This window comes from Frieseomelitta varia, unplaced genomic scaffold (genome assembly GCF_011392965.1).
Source record: "Frieseomelitta varia isolate USP_RPSP 00005682 unplaced genomic scaffold, Fvar_1.2 scaffold_514, whole genome shotgun sequence".
NCBI lineage: Eukaryota > Metazoa > Arthropoda > Insecta > Hymenoptera > Apidae > Frieseomelitta > Frieseomelitta varia.
In genome coordinates this window covers 239,778-260,743 of record NW_025110273.1, presented here as the reverse complement: position 1 = coordinate 260,743, position 20,966 = coordinate 239,778, and the positions used below count along the sequence as shown (strand labels likewise).

The following is a 20,966-nucleotide window of genomic DNA, read 5'->3' as shown; positions in this document are numbered from 1 at the left end:
TCAAATTCTTAAGTGTATCCACGTGTACTTTGCAATGCAAATTTTCCAATTTTTCAAACAATCTCGATCAGTTCGTCTTACGGTTCTCATGGATAATGAAAGTCTTAAGTTACACTGTGTTTTGAGTGTGAATACTCAAGTTGCAGTGTATTTGGTAAATGGAATTTAATTTTCCAGTTTTTCAAAAGATCTTGGCCAAACAACTCTCGTGGATAATCAAATTCTTAAGTGTATCCACGTGTATTTTGCAATGCAAATTTTCCAATTTTTCAAACGATCTCGATCAATTCGTCTTGCGGTTCTCATAAATAATAAAACTCTTAAGTTACACTGTATTTTGAATGTGAATACTCGAGTTGCAGTGTATTTTGGTAAATGGAATTTAATTTTCCAATTTTTCAAACGATCTCGATCAATTCGTCTTACTATTCTCATGGATAATGAAATTCTCAAGTTACACTGTATTTCGAGTGTGAATACTCGAGTTGCAGTGTATTTTGATAAATGAAATTTAATTTTCCAGTTTTTCGAAAGATCTTGGCCAAACAACTCTCGTGGATAATCAAATTCTTGCGCGTGTAGTTGGTAATGCAAATTTTCCAATCTTTCAAACGATCTCGGCCAATTCGCCTTACAATTTTCGCCGATAATCAAATTCTTCAAGTTGCGCGTGTATTCTGCAATTTTAATTTTCTGATTTTTCAGTTCTCGTGGATAATCAAATTTTTGAATCACACGTGTATTTGACGATACGATTTTAATTTCCTGATTTTTCAAATCTTCTTCGATCAATTCTCTGTGACATTATTGGCCACAAGTTCCTTCGTTTTCCTCCTCTTTTATACTTTGTAACGTCATAGACGCACATTTTTATATATGTAAATGAAACTTGCAGATAAACTCTATGTTGCCCTTTCCAAACTCTTCATTTGTAATTAAATCAAAATTTGCAATGAAAATCCGTGAATGTCTATTTGTATATATTCCAGACGTCTCCAGACGTCCCACAATACTTGTGCTTGTTATCTTACATTCGCACATCGTGATCACAGGGTTCCTTAAAAGTAAGAAAAATTCGTGGAACGTGAAGTAGTTTCTTTTCGCCTTTTTCACGCGATGTCAACGAGCCCGGGCAGAAATTTACGATCTCGTTACCCAAGAGCGAGATGTTTGAACAACGCGTACGAGTTAACGGGCTTGCGATGTCTACTTACTTGCACGCATAATGATGGCATATCTCGTCGGCCGTGTTAAAGCCCGGGGGCTCGTTTTCTTTCACGTGCGGACGCGCTTACAGTTAGCCGCGGGTGTAATCGTGTATCTGCGCGCCGGTTTACTTTGCTTTATATGCGAACGTTCTAGACAACCCGTGTCCCGTTATCGGGATCCGACGCTAGTTCGAACGCTATTGTTACCGGTCACCCATAAACGACTACGTACAACCCTTTTCCTCTCCCTTTCTGAATCGCTCGCGAAATATACACGCGCAATATAATAGTGAATTTCAACCGTTGCGCGAAAATTTCCACAGAGTCACGAATGAGTAAAGGTTGAGTCCGATTGAGATCTGTAGAAAAAGAATAAAAATTCAATTCAGTCGTAACAAACCTAACTTCAGTCAATTTTTCCGGCTTGTACGATGTAATTTCAGTATTCGAAGTTTCGGTCTAAATTAATAGCAACGACTATTATCTATAACCGCCGTAGACCTAATTTTCGTTGCAAGGTTTGAACATTTGAATATTTTTATAATTGATACAGTATTGGATAGATAGAGTAATGAAAAGAGATTAGATATAATAATTAACACAAATAATAATATAACATTAATCAATTCAAATAATTAATGTAAATAAATAATAGAAGAGATGTTCTCCACAAGGAACGTAAAAAATAAAAATAATATCCTCCTCATGCTTCAAGACTACGCAAAGTTAAGTGCTCGATGTCTGAACAGACACGGTCCTTATCTACTGCGCGACAAGCTCGCGTTCTTTCTTCGATGATCGTGCCTTGTACGAAGTATACGACTACCAAGCCAAACACAAATCAAACGAATAAAAACGAAGATCAAGTAAAATGATCGAGCGAAATTATAACCGAGCGAAACATCGTGCGAGAAACGAAGTAAAAAGAAGAGAAAAAGTCTAACGACCCGAGCTCTCAATTACCATAGATCAATGGCTCAAAAACCCCTCTGTTTGGGATCGAACATGCATCACCGAGTAACTCCAATTGAAATTCTTCGGATTTCCTCTTGCTCTAGGGAGCAATTAGATCGTTTTATCGTGCGCGAGCTCTCTCTCTCTCTCCCTCTCTTTCATCCGCCGGTGAAGTAATTTACTGAAATACAAACGCACCGCAACGAGCGTTGCTGGGATTTGTCACTGTTCTCCGCCGTTCTCTCTATATTCCGCGATATCCTCCCGTGCTATCCTTCTAGCTAGGTTAACGCTACGACCCTAATGATGTCCATGTTTGGCCGAGTTGCCGCCGAGTTTGGCGCTCGACGATCGACACTTTTATTCAACGAGCGCGCGCAACAGCGCGTCCAGCGGATTATTCAGGATTATTCCCTTTCAAAATGGCGGAATCGCCGACCGCCCGGGCCGCGAACAATCGTTTCGAACGTGGATCAATCGTTTCTTTCTCTCGTTTTTCAGGATTGCTCTGCCATCTCGACGACGCTTGCACGTCGAACCCTTGCCACGAGGGCGCGATCTGCGATACAAGCCCGATCAACGGCTCGTTCGCGTGCTCCTGCGCCACCGGGTACAAGGGGGTCGACTGCTCCAACGACATCGACGAATGCGAACAGGGTAAGTTGATTAAATAATTTTGAAGTATAATGAATCTGTATTGTATAACACGACGGGAGGAAAAAACTAGTTTCGGACGCACGAGTTTTTCTTATATAGTGTTCTTCGACCTTTTTGTTTAGAAACGCTTTCCCATTTTAAAAGGGAGCACATCGATATATCGATCACCGATTGTGCTAATTACGGTATAAACATAGTTTTGGAAAAAATATTTGACACGTAGTTTAGCTTTTCCAAAGCCTTCAACAGTGTTATCCTATCATCATCTGTTTAGTTATTTGCATTTGTACTCTGCTATGCGAGAACGGACGAAAATTATGAATTCTTTTGCGAATGCAAAATTGAAGATTCCGATTTATCCGTAATTTATATTTGACCGTATATTTTTCATAAACAAATGTTCAAGAAAATGTGTTTAACATTTGCTTGGAAAAGCCACGTATATAAGAAACACGGTTTTTAAATATATTGCTTAAACAAATGGCTTTTCTCGCAAAACGGTATATTATAAATTAGTATAAATTATGTTTACACATTTATAATAATATATAGCATAAATTCATCGTTGAGAAACACTAATTTAAACTGTATCATCAGTAATTTTCGAGATATTTGACAAAATATCCCCCAACTTTGAGATTAGTTTTCATCCCTTCGACGATTGCCGATGAAAAAAAAAAAAAAAACAAAAAGAAGGAATACCATGATTTGTACGATCGATAATTATCGTACGGTGGTAGACGAAAGCTCCTACGGTTCGAATAAATTGAAATCCCACACGGGGATCGAGCAGCGAATCGGTGGAATCGATCGATCGATTGCCATCGATTAATTCGGTGCTGGTTGCGCTCCATTCATCCTCGTTGTCGTCGGTCGTGATTGATCCATCATGAACGAGGAATCCTCGATCGCCACGTTACGCCACGTCTTATCTGAATACATCTGACTGCAAAGCATCGACTGCGCTCTAGTCGATCCCTCTTGTGGGAAACGCACGGTTGTACAGACACCGTGTATCAATTAAATCTCCCGTATGGATCTCTGTTTATTGAGAAATAGTTCAGCAACGATACAAGATTGTTCCGATCGTTTCGTTTTACCTGACTTTAATGGTCGGTGAGATTACCGTGATAAAAATTAATACAATTCGTAGATGCAAATCGTCTCGACGTCAGAAATACAAAAATGGCCAGTTTCGTTGGAAATTTTATAGACGTAATAGTAACGCAAGTTTTTTTTTCAGCGATTTAAATGAAATATTTCGTAAAATGTGCGATTGATTCTAACGTCTCTGGTCTCGAAATTTTGATGTTTTAATCGCCGGATAGTTCCAGCGTTGTGAAAGACGTTCTAGAGTTCCGAAGGGCTGGTCATTTGAACAGAGAGAATAAAGGCCATTGAGGCTGCAAATTTGTGAAAATTGCACCCCGAGTGCCTCAATGGGAAGAGAAGATGCCCGGGTTTCTGTGTAATTCGTGATCCGATTCTCAATGCATCCACGCGAACAACACCTGTACGCTGCGCTCTAATAAGCATCCTGTAACGTGGATTTCTTCTCCTTCTCTTCGACTCCCCCCCCCCCCCTCTCCTCTCCACCTCCTTATTTTCCTTTCACGTTTGCTGGCAAACTTGTCATTCATCTCTCTTTTTTCCCCGGGCGTTGTTCTCTGTAGCAGAGCCCGGGGCCACAGGCCGCAAAAACCAACCCCGCCATTGGACGATCGATGAACCGGCGAGAGTCTCAGTGTGGCAGCGACGATTATTAATAATTCCCGCGGTATAATTGATGGTCAGGCGCGGGATTTCTGTTCGGGGTGTACACGTTACACGTTGATGCACCGATCGATCGACAGTTGTCTCTAAAAGCGAGTACAGGGTCGGGCCGCTCCTTTCAATCCTTTCATCCACGTCCAACGACTTCGACTTTCTCTTCCTCTCCCAGCCGCGTACGTAATGAAGCGTGTTTACCGATTCGCGACGCCTCGTCGCGTCCACACGCGGCGCGTTGCAGAAACTGCCGAAACTGCGTGCCCGGATAAAAGTGAAGTTTCGATGAAATCGAATCGTTCGATGTTCGATTTCTCTCGCCCTGACGTTTCCTTCGTTAAGTTTGTCGTCCACGTAAACACAGTAGATGTAAAAATTTTGATAAATCTTGGATTGAATTGATCGTTGGATTAATCGTGATAATAATTTGAATTTTTAGAATTGTTGTTACGAGGTTAGTTAATAATCTTTGTATATTTATATGAATATTTGTATAAATATTTGTATAAATTTGTTGTTTGATTTTTGAAATATTTGTATAAATTTATTGTTTGATTTTTCTTTTTATATTTTAATCTAGAGTGATTGGTGAATTTCGATTTAATGCCTCGTTCTGTTTAATATTTTATACTTCCGTATTTTCATTACCGTTGTTATATTTATTTATTGAATTTATATATGTATATAGGAAAGATCTCTATATTAGAGCTAAAGTTTTAGTTCAGACGCTAAGACGCTAAAATGCATGCCAATTTTTTACAAATGTCTTTATTTAATAGACAAGTAAACATTTTTCACTTGAAAGTAGCAAAAATAAAAAAATTTTATTCAAATTTCACAAAAAAGTTACACCTCAGTGAAAAATAAAACATATGTACACCTATTTCACAATATAAATTTTAGTCCGCGTAAAATTACAAATTTCATCATTTTGACTAGTACGACAGACACTGAAACAATTTTTCTATGCGTAACAGAATTTTATAAAAACTACCCATGTATTGCTACTAACGGTGTCATCCGTAACAAGGTAGCTGTATTCAATTTGACATCGAATGGCGTCACCCGTACATAAAGTGTTAATATCTTGGTGGTTGGTCATTCGCGAAGTTGGCGAGTTTCTATCGACCGAGGGCTTTGCTGTACCCGCATTAATCGGCGAGGAACGGCTTGAAAATGCACCCGAGTAAATTCCTTTCTTTTTCGCGTCGGGCTCGATAATAAATACACGTCGCGTTGCAGCGAGTGAGCGCGCCGGTTAATACGTTTCGTTCCGGACAAAGACACTTCATTAATAATCGGAAACGTTTCCTTTGTATCCTCCGCGCTTTCCGTTCGTCCCTCTGTTTCGCTCCGAAGGGATTCCCGCGCATTAGCTCGAGGTGCGCGTCGGGTCGTGCGCGTTAATCAACCGGCGCGGCGCAATTAATTGGATTTCGGGGGTGAACGTTAACAATCGTGCCTCCACGGAGAGGAACACTGTTTTTTGTAGGCCGTAGATCGTTACGCGAGATCGCAATTCATTCTCTCGTATTTCATTAAACGCGCGCGAAACGCGCACGGTCTCTCTGCGCAGACTCGGCCGCACCTCGGTCGGTAATTTAGCAAACGTTCGCGCGCCGCGCCCGACCGAGCTATCAATCTGCCGGACCTTTCGTTTCTTTGCAGTTTTTCTTTTGCACGCGCCCTTTTTTTTTATTTTTTCTGTTTTCTTTTCTTTTCTCTTCGACTCGGCGATACTATCGAACGGAACAGCCCTGATTTTCACTAGGAGCGCTTAGACTCTGCGTCTAACGTTTAGAAGAAATCGCGCCTTAACCCTCTTGTAATTAAGGTTATGGTTGGTAGCTTAAAATTTTTCGTCGTGTGGAACTATAAAGTATCGTCGTAGTGTTACGGAGTGTGTAAAACTCTTGATAGAAACATAAAACTTGTGAAAGTAAGGCGTCGGTAAAAATAGTTGAGGTATTCAAGTGTTCGGATAATATTCAAAGTGTGAAATAGAAACAACACGAATCGTCGAGCCAATTAGCAAGTAAGTAAAAAAAGCGATGGTTCACTTTTTAAAGAATCACCACATTTTAAATGTAAGATATTTAAAAATATATTTTTATAATGTAAGATATTTAAAAATATATTTTTTCGAAACTTGATACATGTAAATTTATAATATTACAAATGGAAAAAAATAATCGTAGATTTGCAAAATGAAAGAAATGATATTTCCGGGTGAGATAAATGATCCAAGTTGAAAGTGCATATTTTTAGTTCAATTACAACTATAATACCCAATTCCTCCCTTAAAAAACCAAGTCACCTGACTCGATAGTCTGCGACATTTTGATAGTCTCTCGCTTGTCCTTTTTTTTTTATAATAATACGACAATATCGCTTTATAGAAATGTAACCATAACCTCTAAATGTTACATTAACACGTTATATTCCAAATAATGTCATCACTTTTTAGTAAAATGTCAGCAAATTATAAATTAAAAGATGAGCAGAAAATGCTCATTACTTGAGACAATTCATACACATTGTACATAACTTTCCTCATTTTTCCAACGAAAACGAACAAGGAGATCCAGATGCAATATAATATTGACATTTGACAATCTATATGTGAGATCGACCCATGTCATCCAGGCTTATCGGCTCTTGAGTACTAAAAGAGTTAAGATTGAATATGATCGAACGAAAATTATAAATATCGTTCGACGATGATCCTTCGCGAGATTGATTCTCCAGCGACCTTCTTTCCCTTTCCTTTTTTCGTTTCTATGCGATTGGGATTATGCAGTTGGCGATTAGTGGCATCGAAGCTGGCACCTTGCTCCTCTCATTTATCTGGCCCTCGCTTTTGTTTCTTCTCGTGACTTTCGCCCGCTGCAAGCCATTAAACACACCGGATAGTCCGCTTTCTTTCAGCTCTTTATCTTCCCTTGACGATTGCCTCAGGCAATCCTCGGATCTCTCAGGATCTCTCTTCCCCCGAATAAAAGCGACAGCTCTTGTTATTGCCCGACGCGAATTCCCCGAGGATCGGTTTATCAACGCCCGCTAGAGCCGGCACCGGGTCACTTTTGACCCTTTGCTGAATTTTTGCTATACTTTAGCCGTTATTGGTACCTAGTAATTTTTATATTATTTTTACATAATGCTTCAGCCAAAATTTCCAGAAGTATCTGTCTTTGAAATATTTTGCTTCCTCGCTACGCTCTAGTTCTGGGTCAACGGTGACCCGGTGTCAGCTATCCAAGTTTACTTTCCAAGTACTAACGTCCGATATAACATCTATGTAATATTTGAGAAAGCCGAATGTCCGATATATCGACGACGGGCTCTCTCTTCTTGTTTTGAGTAACTTGAGTCTTTATTTGATTTGATTCACTTTGAAAATATAGGAACTACTATAATTTATATGAAAACATGTAAAATTAAACTTCGCCTGGCGATTGAAATCCGTCCACTAGCGAAGGGGGATTTAAATACCCAGTCCTTAGAAGGTTAACCGGGTGGGCGCAATTATCAGTCGATCATGTGATCTTGGTCCTTTTTTAGCTCTCGATCTTCCATTTGTTCCAAGCAAATCGAAACTCGTTCCCATTTTTTCACTCGCTACAGGATTTCTTCTTACCTACCGATAAGATAAGATTTTCCTTCTTTTTTTCATTCGGGGAAGACTGAATCGAAGAAATGGAACTTCACTCCGGCAAACGGAAGTCCTCTCTCTCTCTCTCTCTCTCTCTCTCTCGCTGTGAAACGCGAGAAACTTCGTTACACGCCAGGACTCAATTACCGGGTCCGCGACAAAACAGCTAAACGACACCAATCCCATTGGCCGGTTAATTGCCATTTTATTCGCGACGGAGCTCGAATTCGTCGAAAACTCGGCCCTCACCGCGTTCGACAGCGTTTTTCGGTTCGGCTGGTTTTTCGGCACGATACTCCCACAAAGGGAAAGCAGATCCTCGTCCGGCGGGATTTCGGGGAACTGCTTTAAGGTGATTTATTCTCCCCGCGCGAGATAAGCCCATTTCGTTTCGGCGCGCGTGTTTCTTGCGGTTCGGCCGCGGGAGATCCGACGAGTCGCGAATCGCGAGCAAGAAGAGGAAGGTTCCTCGTCGGCGACGTGTGGTTCCTCGTCGCTCGTAAATATTTATAATCGCCCGAGCCCTCTGGAGAAACGTTGATCCACCAGCCCATTTGCAACGAAAGACCACCGCGAACCGGGTCGTGCTCGCCCGGTGTTAAATTATGTACACGGCCACCATGTTTGCGGCCGCTGGAACTCCGCGCGAAGGTGACACCGCGTCGAGACGTCATAATTCCGTCGCGCCGGCCTCTGAAGACAGAGGTACACACGGTGTGGCTACCTCGTCGCTACGCCCAGTCTTTTTTCGCCGTTCGCTGGAATTAATAACTCGAATCTCAACAACGAAGGGGACACACGCCGCTCCCGCGTGGATTTCGTCGCGAGATTGATGAAGTCATCGCGACGCTCTGTTTTTGCCAACTTCAGGCCAGATCAGACGTGTGGTACGCGATTTTTGCAGAGTCGTATGGTAGTGCATAAAATTCGCATCGAAGAAAGAGCGTAAGACAGACACGGACATTCTGGGAAATCTGCGTGATCTCTAGAAGGGACGAGTCTTAGACTCGGAAGTGATTCAAAGTCGGAAGTGAAACGTCTTTGAATAAACAAACGTACAATTACGTTCTTTACAAAATGTACCTGCGCGAAGAATCCTTTTCTTTTCTTTTCTTTTCTTTTCTTTTTTTTTCTTTTTTTTTTTCTTCCGTGCAGTGACTGAGAGCAGAGATCCAGAAAAATGACGAACTCGGGCACGAAGATCGAATTCCTTTTGCCCCCTTCTCGCGCGCGAACCGGCTTCGTGTGAGTTCCGCGAGTCCGGTGATTGCGTGCCAGTACAAACAACGTGGTTGCCTGTAACAAAATCCCTTTTCCCTCGCGGTCAAGCTCCGTGCTGCTGTTGGAAACCCCGCTTCCTCGTCTTCTTCGTTTTCGTGGCCTGAGTCGTCTCGGCCGGATCTCTTTCTCTCTTTCTCTCTCTCTCTTTCGGGGCCCGGGTAGGAGCCCGGCGTTCGCTACCTGTCCCGCTAAACAAAGACCCATTGTTGCACCGAAATTTGGCAACGTCGAGCTGACAGTGGTAAACCGATACCGGCCGCAAGATCGGTTCGTATACCTGTTCGGTCCAATCGCCCAGGGATACCCGCGCCATCTTGGAAACGTCCAAGCCACGGTGAAAATCCTCGACGAGACGCAATCGTAGAACACGGTTTTCCTTTCTAGTACGGTGTCGTTTTCACTCTTTAACGCTAAAGCGTAAAATTTTCGTAAAATCAGTTAAAGGAAAAAAAAGAAAAAGGAGAATGGAAAAGCTTTATAGTATAATAAATTACAAATGAGTTTTTATTTACACATTTTTCGAAAAATCGTTTTTTGATATTTTTAAAAATACGTTTTTATTGATTTATTTATTTTATTATTATTATTATTGTTAATTTATTTTATTATTATTATAAGAAATTTTATCGAATCCTGGGCGTCGGAGTCGAACGACAAAAATTCGCAGAATCATTTAACCCTTTAAAAAAAAAAAAAAAAAAAAAAAGAATACGTATAGCAAGTTTTAAGAGAAGACCGTGTTTAGATTTAGTTCTGAAAAAGATTTCCGAGACGTTTGAATTTTGACAATTTTCACTAAATAAAATTATCCTAGCTTTCCCATTTGCTGCAAAACGTAAGAACGTCTTTAAAAGAAAAATTAACGGAGAGCTGTCAGAGGTTTCAACTGAATTGCCATACGAAATATAATATTAATATTAAAATTGAAGTATTCAATTAAAATATAATAATAATATTATTATTAAAATGTATAATGCAAATTTTAGTATAATTAATAATATTAAAATACAGGCAATTTTATTTTCGTTATTAATAAATCACTTCTCGATAGAACATACGACTGGCACGATCGTTTCAGTTACAAAAATCCCGGTGAATCCGGCACGATGCGGTGGCCGGTGGAGGACAGGACGTCGGTAATAAGATTTTGCCGGAAGTGGAGGCTTAGGTGGAGACGCAGAGTTGGCGTGGCCTGGCGTGTTCTTCTCTCAGGGGACGACGCCGCAACGGTGGCGCAGCGATGCACGAACGAATCTAATTAAACGCTAAATTGTTATTTTAAGTTTAATAACAACCATAATGACCTCGCGGCTCGAGCCTCTGCTCTGTTATTATCTAGATTGCATATTTTCTGGTAGATTAAGTTCCTCGTGATGCAGGCTCCTCTACGGAGGCAGACACTCCGGAGTAGAAAAACCGTTGCGCGCTACCGACCGAACGCAACTCGTAAACTGCCGCTTCCATGTTGCCCATGTGTCCGACTGATCGATTATCCGTGATATTATATTCGAGAATGGGGATCGAACCTTCCATATCGCCGGTAATGGCCTACAGAAATTTCTGCTTTAAGCACGATCGAGACGGTGTCCCAAAGCAATTAACCGAATCGCTGAGCCAAGTGTTCAAGCCGATGCTCTGCATCTCTGCACCTCTGTCGCGACACACGGAGATTCATTCACGTAGCTACGTAACAACTAACCTTCGTGTGTCATTCTCGCTCTCCAACGAAATACTTTCGTGCTTCGTCAAATAGCATCCAAGATCTTTCGTCTCTAATAATTTTACGTATCAATGTAATTTGTTGATCGTCGCGTCACTCGTGGATTATTTTTAAACTTTGAGGCAGAAAAGAACGTAGGTTCTAACCTAGTTCGATTTTTCTCGATCAGACTGAAAATTCTTTGATGACAGAGTGATAAGATGTCGAAAGTTTCTTCTATATCATCATTCTAAAGTTGTGTCTACTTATATCCATAAAAACAGAAATCGATCATCGAACGTTCGTAAATATGAGACCACTCTTTATTCACACTGCAAACGATTCTTCCATTCATCGATTCCATACTTTCAGTTTCGAATCACCCCAAAAAAANAAAAAAAAAAAAAAAAAAAGAAAGAAAAACTACAAGTTTCGAACTCTCAAATCTCAATACTCTTTTGCTCGGCTTTCGAGTAACCGATCCCTGCGAATAACAAGGTGTCCCTGATCTCGACGTGACCGCTATCTATCTATTTATTCTTCTCCGTTCGCGTCGTACTTGGTAGTTCAAGTGTCGCTTCCTCGCATCATCTGTCGGTAGGATCAGCGGCCGCCGTCCTTGAGGATCGTCTCGTCTTCTGGTCGACCGATTCGTCATCTGTTCGTCCCCGATTGCCAACACGGCCGAGCAATGCGTTTCTTATCGCGCCCCCTTCCTCTTCCTCTCCTCCCGGCTGCCCGCGGTAACACGCGTACACCCCCTTTTGCCTGCTGCTTTTTCTTTCCCCCTTTCTTCGTCCCTTTCGTCGCGAGCGGCCGCTGCAATTACGCGCAGCTGGAAAAACCGTCGCGGAGTTTGCCAGTCAGAGGCTGCACCGTTTCACGAACGATCCAGGCTGGCCTCGTTGTTCGGAAAGTTCATAAATATCGTCGGTAATCGTGTTTGTTAGTTGTCCGGCCGGAGAATCAGCCTCGAACGCAACGCATTGTATGCTAAGGAACGGCCTGTAACGTCGGACGATCCTCGCAAAGTTCGAGGATTCTGTCGGTAAGTCAGGCTAGTTGCCGTAGATCAGAGGTGGCTAACTGGCGGCCCTCGCCCCCCACTCTCCTCCTCGCTATCCCCTCCACTGTGAATCCGTCTTTCCAGTGCCGGTTAAGAGTGTCGCGGCCACAATATTCGCGTTAGGTATATACGTATGTACACGTATAAATTGTTTTATTTACTGTAGCTAAAGCTAAAGGAAAATAGAGAATGTAAATTGTATGGTCCACTACGGTGAGACAAAATAATTTTTATGGTGGAGGAACCGCGAGAAACTGAATGGTCAGCTCATGCGGGAGAAGTTGGTCGATCCTGTAAGATTTGGAAAATTTTGTATTTTGATCGTAGTATGATGGTTCAGTAAAGGAGGATAGTTGAAGGTCCATTCATATCGTCGACAGTGTTTTATCATTATTTTTCATTGTCGATAATATGATATAACTTCGTGTAAGATCGTGTAACGATCCACTTAGCCTCGTTTTAAAGCGTTTTTTCAAAGATGATTTTACATCAGGTGAGAAAATAAGAATACTTCTTTTTTTTTTATCGAAAATTCAAGCGATAATAGAAACGTTGAAAAATTTTTTCGTGACTTGAGAAGATTGAATTTTTCTCTTTATCGAATTTTGAACATTAGAGTTAGATGGCAAAATGTTGGAATTTCTTAAATTTTTGTCATATTTAATATTTAAAATAAATTTAATATTAAATAAATATTTAATATTTAACATATAAAATATTTAAAAAATCAATGAGAAAAAATTGTACAGCAAGTTCTAAGGAAAAATTTCAATCTTCACAACCACCATTGAAAACGAATTTAGTCGCGAACAAAATTTTTTAATGTTTTTACATACATGCGTACTGTGAAAAAATACACTACGTAATAATAATAATAACAAAAAAAAAAAACATTAAATTTTACCGTCGTACCTTAAAATAAATACAAGTGGACGTGCAACAACACTGAAAACAAATCGAGTTTGGGATGGCGATACAAAGAAACCAGGAAGAAGAATACAAAGTTTCTTCCCAAGTTCGAGCCATTGAATTTTATTTGTATCTCCAAGAGCTTGATTAGATCCATAGATAATAATTGTTGGACGTTCAAATCACTCTTTCTTAATTACCGCGATGCAGAAATCACCGGTGATGAAGCGATTGAAGGTGTCTGAGTTCGCGTGATAAACCCGCTTCGACTTCTTTGTCTTTTTCAGTGAAAGTAGAGAGAGAGAGAGAGGCTTGGCGCGAGTTTCTAAATTCCATCGAGTCGCTAAAGAGTCCGCCGCGTAACGAGCCTGATTATTCCGGGACGATTTGTATCTTTTTGCCGTAACTGTACCCCGTTAATCGCGTACGAACGCGACGATAAAGGATGATGGATACAGTAGCGACTTTGTACCAGCCTCGCGCTGTTATTTCAATCTCTCTGTTATCGTCTAAAGGGCAAGAAAGCACGTAATTTAATCCAACGATGGATTGTTCGATGCAATTCTATTTTCTCCTCGTATTTCAATCCAAGCTCGTGAACAGTTATACGAGAAAGAAATTAATCTCATATCGCGAGCCAAACTTGCGTTATCGTTTCAATCTTTCTATTATCGACTGAAAGACAAGAAACCACTTTGAAAGTGTTTCAGTTCAGCGTGAAAGATCGAGAGGACTCGAACTTTCGCAAAATCGCGACGACGGGATATCACGAAAGATTCAATTTAACCGAATTGAGTTCAACTTTAAAAAAAAAAAAAAGGAAGAAAGAAACTGTTGCGTGCTCTGATGAAACACTCGTTTCTTGAATCGAGAGACAGCTGACGGTGGCAATTATCTTATTGCAATTAGCGCGAACCGCGCAAGTCGGAGAGAACCGGGCAACCAAACGGATTGTTGGCGTTCTCGTGAACAAGACAGGCTTGGAATTCGCGCACGGCATCTTCCTTCTTATGGTCGTGGTCGTTGATCGCTTTTTCTCCTCCCTTCCCTCTTTCACTGATGCCAGCGCCTTTAAAAACCACGTCCACTGGCCAATTAAGGCGTACTATCGTTCATTTGTCGCGCGTCCCGCGAGGGACTGTTGCCTGTTGGCTGTTTAATTATTATTATTCGCCATTACTGTTCGCGTCTGTTTTAACCCTTAAGTACTACTGACGTTATGAGTTACTGTAGAGGCCTCGTATTTATTACGTTATTGCGTACAGTGAAGAGCATAACTGTAACCGATCACAATGATAATTTAAACTGATATAATTTCGCAAAAAAGAAGTCTCTTTGCATCGTGTTGCAAAATTCTAAAGTGTGCAAAACATTTTCTTTGTACCGTCATTTCGAGAAAATGAAGTCTCCTTGCAGCAAACTTGTCGCGTGATTTTTATTGAACATTGAATATTGAGATTGAACAAGAAAAATTCAGGAAATCCTCTAATGTTCCAAGTTGAAGAAAAAAAAGCTCGTACAGCGAATTTTAAAGGCTCGTTGCAAACAGAAAATCTCAAGACCTGATGGATTCAGTCGTGGAAAAGAATTTTTCAATTTTCGAGAAAACAGTAGGTATAGTAGTAAATCATCTTGAAGAAAAGAGACTGTTGAATGAGATTAAGTGGATAGTTGTGTAATATCTCTTTTAACGAAGTTACATCGATTTTTCATTGTATTATACATTAGTACAGTTCTTCGCCGTATGTATAATATAAAAAAGTTGTCGAAAAATTCTTATGACGTTGTAAGATACAAATGCTGTCTCCATTTACTAAATTTTCTTTTTACTGTCTTTTCTAGGATCGCCCTGCGAGCACGATGGTATTTGCGTGAACACGCCCGGCTCGTTCGCCTGCAACTGCGCTCAGGGATTCACGGGGCCGAGATGCGAGACAAACGTGAACGAATGCGAGTCCCACCCCTGTCAGAACGACGGCTCGTGTCTCGACGATCCTGGCACCTTCCGTTGCGTCTGCATGCCTGGTAAGCGAGACTCTTCCTTTCTTCTCGTCGTTTCCTTCGTTTTCTCTTTGACAGCTGCCCCCGACTGCCGAAAGCCGGTGGCTCTCGAAACGTGTCAGCAGCCGCGAACACCGCAAACGAACAAATAGCCCCCAGTGATTCGCGTGACCGTAAGTAAACCAGATTACGGATCGCGCGGGAATACACGCTCGATCAGGTTCAACTGTTTGGTCCAACTATTTCGTTCTATGCGTGTTGCCCACGCGGGAAAAATTTACACTTTCAGTATCATTTCTCGGTATTACTTTATTGAACAATCGTTCTAAGTATCTGGATTCAATTTAAGTGACATTTTAAATAAGTCACCCCCCCCCCCCTCCTTTCGCAGCGACAATTTGCACCAAAATCAAATTATTTTCTGAGTTTGTTTGATCCGTCAATTTGAAGTAGAATCTTGTTTTGAATTTCCTGGTAACATTTTCGAAAGGACCTGGAATGTTCGTTTTTGGAAACAAATTTTAATGTTTTTTTTCAAACCTAACCTGATCAAACTTGATTGTGACCTAACCTAATTTCTCGAGTCTAACCTTAAATTTTTAAGAGATTAACAGTTATATCTGTAGACAGACTTCTCCGAATTGGATTAAGAAAGAATTTTTATTACAGTAATTTCTTATCGTATAAATATTTGAACAAGAAAAATAGAGAAAGCTCGTCTCGATGGCTAAAGTGTATTTTTAATATGTGATTACTCCAATACGGTATATATTCGGCTCTTGTAAATCTAACCTCAAAGTTTTGAAAAAACTTGCAAAGAATTGCAGTAGATTAAAAAAGATTTATTATTACAATAATTTCTCATCGCACAAATATTCCATTGTCGAATCTTTTTTGAATTTCCTGGTAACATTTTGACGATGGCCTGGAATGTTTTTTTCTTTTTTTTTTTTAACAAATTTCAACTTTTCAAGCAAAAATCTAACCTTAAATTTTTAAGAGATTAAGAGTCTTTTCTGAATTATGAAAGATTCTTTATTACAATAATTTCTTACCGCATAAATGCTCCACCGTCTAGTAGAAAAAAATAGAGAAACTCGTCTGACCAAAGTATATTATATATTTTTAATATGTAATTACTCCAATACGATAATAGATACAGTATATACGACCCTCGTAAATCTAACTTCAAAGTTTTGAAAAAACTTGCAAAGAATTGCAGTATATTAAAAAAGATTTTTTATTCCAAAAAAGATTTTTATTCCATTGTCGAATCTTTTTTTCCTGGTAACATTTTGACGATGGCCTGGAATGTTTTTTTCTATTTTTAACTTCAACTTTTCAAGCAAAAATCTAACCATAAATTTTTAAGAGATTCAGAGACACGCTTATGACCAGTCTTTTCTGAATTATGAAAGATTCTTTATCACAATAATTTTTTACCGCATAAATACTCCACCGTCGAGTAGAAAAGAAAAATAGAGAAACTCGTCTGGCCAAAGTGTATTATATATTTTTAATATGTGATTACTCTAATACGATAATAGATGCGGTATATATACGACTCTCGTAAATCTAACTTCAAAGTTTTGAAAACACCTGCAAAGAATTACAGTATATTAAGAAAGATTTTTTATTCCATTGTCGAGTCTATTTTGAATTTCCTGGTAACATTTTGACGATGGCCTGGAATGTTTTTTTCCATTTTTAACTTCAACTTTTCAAGCGAAAATCTAACCTTAAATTTTTAAGAGATTCAGAGTCACGCCTATGACCAGTCTTTTCTGAATTATGAAAGATTCTTTATCACAATAATTTTTTACCGCATAAATACTCCACCGTCGAGTAGAAAAGAAAAATAGAGAAACTCGTCTGGCCAAAGTGTATTATATATTTTTAACATGTGATTACTCAAAGAATTAGTGCGCTCGTAATGAAACTAAAACTGACTCGTAATGAATACTTGCCGAATGTGTTCGCCACGCGTAATTACGAGTGATGGCCAGCAAAGAACGTTTTGCGTGGCGCGATGGACGAACGACAGAGGCGAAAGGCAGTGGCGTTTTCGTGGAAAAGCTTGGTTATGGTGTGGTGTGAACCGAGGAGCACGCTTCGCCAACGGCGGAAATCAAGATCTCGCCGTGGCGATAGCGCGGAGAGGAAAGATCTTCGCGAGAGGATCGTGTGTGTGTGTGTGCTCGGTCCGGCGAAGTGTCGCCGGTAAATTCTTCCGAGATGACAGGGTCTCGGCTTTGCATTATCTGATGCGCGGCAAGGCCGGTAACTCGTTTGCTCTTTTAACGCGGCTGCTACGCGCCTCGGTCACGCGTAAGTCAACCTTAATTGTTTGACCAGCGCTACGCGCTGACTGGTGGAGGAATCGTCTTCCTGATTGCCAAGAGGCAGAGAGAGGCAGACATAGGCCCTTAAGGGCCTAGCATAGAGAGGCCAATCGAGATCCTGCCGGTCGATAATCGTCCGTGTAATCGACAGGGAATCGGGCAAACGCCTCCCAGGATGAAGGATGGACTACCGGTTGCTTCGCGATTCGCCCGGTTAGAGAAATCCGGGGTGAATCTATGTTCTAGTTGTCCGATGGGACTGTGGGTCGACTCTCTCGAGGCTCGCGCGTCACTTTAATTGGCTCTTGTACAGTGTAGATGGAATTTCATATCGTACGTTTTAATTTAATTTAGCTCGATTTAATTCGTTCAAATGATGCGGGTGAAATCCCACTGTCACGATTGAAAATCAAGGACAGTGATATAGTATAGATAGACGACGAGAATAAATGAGACGAAGATGGATAAAATGCAACTATGCAGTCTCGAAAATAGGGAAAAATCGATTCTTATACAAAGAAGGGGAAGGACAGGAAAATTACGAGAACAAGCCTCGAGATTGAAAATGAAGGACGATACTACGGTATAAATAGATAAATAATAAAATAAGCGAGATGAAAATGGATATAATAAATCTTAGTGGATATAATAGATAAAAATAAGAAAATATCCCTTCTTATATATATAAAAAAAAAAAAAAACAGAGGAAAAATTCGAAAACAAATGTTAAAACAAAAACAAAGTACAAAAAGATAGTAGAATAAAGAGACAAAGGTGGATAAATAACGACAGTTACAAAAACAGGTGAAAATGACGATTGAAGAATAAGCTGAGAAAATAAACACGATACATAAAAGCTGTGAAACAAGGTTAAAGTGGTTAAAGGGGATGAATTACAGAAAGGTGTACGCGGTATTTTAGCAAATCGCCGATCGAATCGAGAGAGTTGACAAAAATTTTGATCGTCGTGACGCAGAGGTGGATTCGAGGGGAAAAGAAGCAACTGCGAGCCTCGCTGGCGAAAATAATTCAATCCGGCTGGCGTTCGTCTTTTCGTGCCTGCTTTCGGGAACCGGTTGGACTATGTCCATCTACCCCCGAGGGGATTCGTCCGGCAGGATGATCAACCGCATGTTGGTCTCGGTGGGCTCTGTTAATACTCGGATCGATTAAATTTAACACACAAAACTGCAAATTAATCGACAGCGAGCCAATAAATACGCAAATGAAAGAGAAATTTTCGTCTCTCTCTCTCTGCACGACGTCGAATCGACGAATCGACTTTTTCATTCTTCCCTTTTTCCCGCTCGAAGAATCGCCATTCTTTCCACGCGAGATTTATATATTTACGCTCGCGATGTATGTAAGTTCGACGAACAGCGGTCGTAGCTCAGCGACTTGCAAACATAATGAGTATTGTGTTGGATTCCGTATAATGGAGTCAACACGCTTACAATTTAGAACAGTTTATTCCCATACAGTCGTGGTCGTGTATGAAATAGGATGATATACAATGATTTAGAATATCTTGGAATATGATGAACGATAATGTAATGCTCTTCACGATATAGAATGTTTTTATGAGTTAGCGATATTGAATGAATCTATAATGATTTAGAATGTTATAAGAGCGCGAATGTCTCTAAAGCATGTACTTATATATATATTGGGTTATCATCGTCAAGTGGAAGGGGAAGGAGCATAGACGACCAACTATTGGATCTTGCCCTTATGACTAACTATTACAGTCCACTTTTATGTGGACTGTTACAAACTTATTGTCAGTATTTGCCTAAATTCAATATTGTCCGGGTTGGTCATCCAACAATTGCACGGAATATAGCCGCGCGACAATGAGAGTAGTACGATGTTCACGGAGTAGACGAGGGACAGAAATCTTCGTTGAACGCTCTCTCTGGACTAGAGCAGCGAACAATCGAAGGTGGTTGGGGGGAGAGTTGAAGGATCGAGAAGGTAGAGAACGGTTTTCGAAGCCCCGGAGGGCCTCGAAAACCCGGAGAGCAAAAAATGAGGGCCGAGAGGGCCTCGAAACTGGGAAGGGTATGAAAGACGCGAAGGAGGAAGGAACGGGTGGGAGGGGGAGGCGAGCAACGAGTAAAATATGATAGCGAGATTCGCGAAATATGAGATCGAAACGAAAAGGGGATCTTGGGGTCCCGAGGCAAGGGCACAAAGGCTTATCTTGTCCCTGGACTGGCCGAGCCGACTGCCATTTTGCTACTCCACCTCCCCCCACCCCCTCTCCTACTACCTCTTGGTCTCCTTCTTCCGTCTTTGCCCCCAGCACGCTCTCTTCTTCTTCTTCTTCTTCTTCTTCTTCTTCTTCTTCCTCCTTTTCTCTTTCTTCGAACTCGTCTCTTTTTCTTTCTTTTTTTTCTTTTTTTTTTTCTTTTCGTCCCGTTGTTTCGTCGGGCCTCCTCCCCCGTTTGGCCGCGCTTTCCTTTCTTGTCGAGTCCTGCTGTCCCGTAAAAGGATCCGCTAAATAGCGCTAAGAGCTTCGAGGAAAGAGGATACTCGAGCATTCAGGGCGTCTTGCAAACGGACTGCATACGTGCCACTTGCGTCCACTCTCCTCGTCTTAGACACGTCGTACGCTGTGTATCGGTATATTCGACTACCTTCGTCGACCGAAAGTGTGTGTTGGAGGTAACGAGATCGGTTTTTTTTTTTTTTTTGCCAGGCTCGATTCGTTGAAGAGTGCTCCAATGTTTAGAGATCTACCCCTTGATACGCAATGATAGGCGTCTGAGAAACGTCATGCGTTCCCTAAGCTGAATTACTTAGTTTTAAACTTACTTTAAAACTTAGTCTTATGCTTACTTTAAAGCTTTAAAAAATTGCTCACGGGAGATACGTAATTACAATCAAGCAACACGTCGAAGGGCAGATGCTCCTAGTTATAAATTTTACGAAAAGAGTGAAACAAAACGATGGATGGATTTACATTCTCATTCGATGAAAAATTAACAGTTCATTGTCGAAAAGATCATTGCTATTGAAAACTGAAAATTTGTCAAAAAAAATAATAGAATTCGTAAACAAGAAAAATTAATAAGAAAAAGTAATTTTAGAATATTATATTCAGTTGGTGTCAGTGTGATACTTTTCAAAGCAAGATACCACATAAAATGGCACTTTGCAGATCGTGCACCAGTATCGTGATTCAAACTTTTTTTTTTTTTACAAAATACGTAGCAGTTTTATTGGTAATATAAAGGTAATATAAACATACCACCAAATGACAATTTTGTTACTTCTTGTTTTAAAGCAAATGATAATTTTTTACTTCATACGTATGCAAGGATATAATATAAAAAATATTTTCTACACTCCTCATAGCTCACATTCTAGTAGTTCAACAAAGTTCAAATCACTGATAAATATTCGTGTGTCAAGGGATTAATTGAAA

General features: G+C 40.4%; 1 protein-coding gene across 1 annotated transcript in view; it reads left to right on the top strand.

The window, feature by feature from the left end:
• LOC122533264 (neurogenic locus Notch protein) overlaps positions 1-20,966 on the top strand; it is a 261,439-nt gene that overhangs the window by 161,401 nt on the left and 79,072 nt on the right. Inside the window, exons 7-8 of the mRNA XM_043662819.1 lie at positions 2,664-2,819; positions 15,036-15,218. Coding sequence (XP_043518754.1) covers positions 2,664-2,819; positions 15,036-15,218 — 339 coding nt within the window. The remainder of the gene's footprint in view (positions 1-2,663; positions 2,820-15,035; positions 15,219-20,966) is intronic.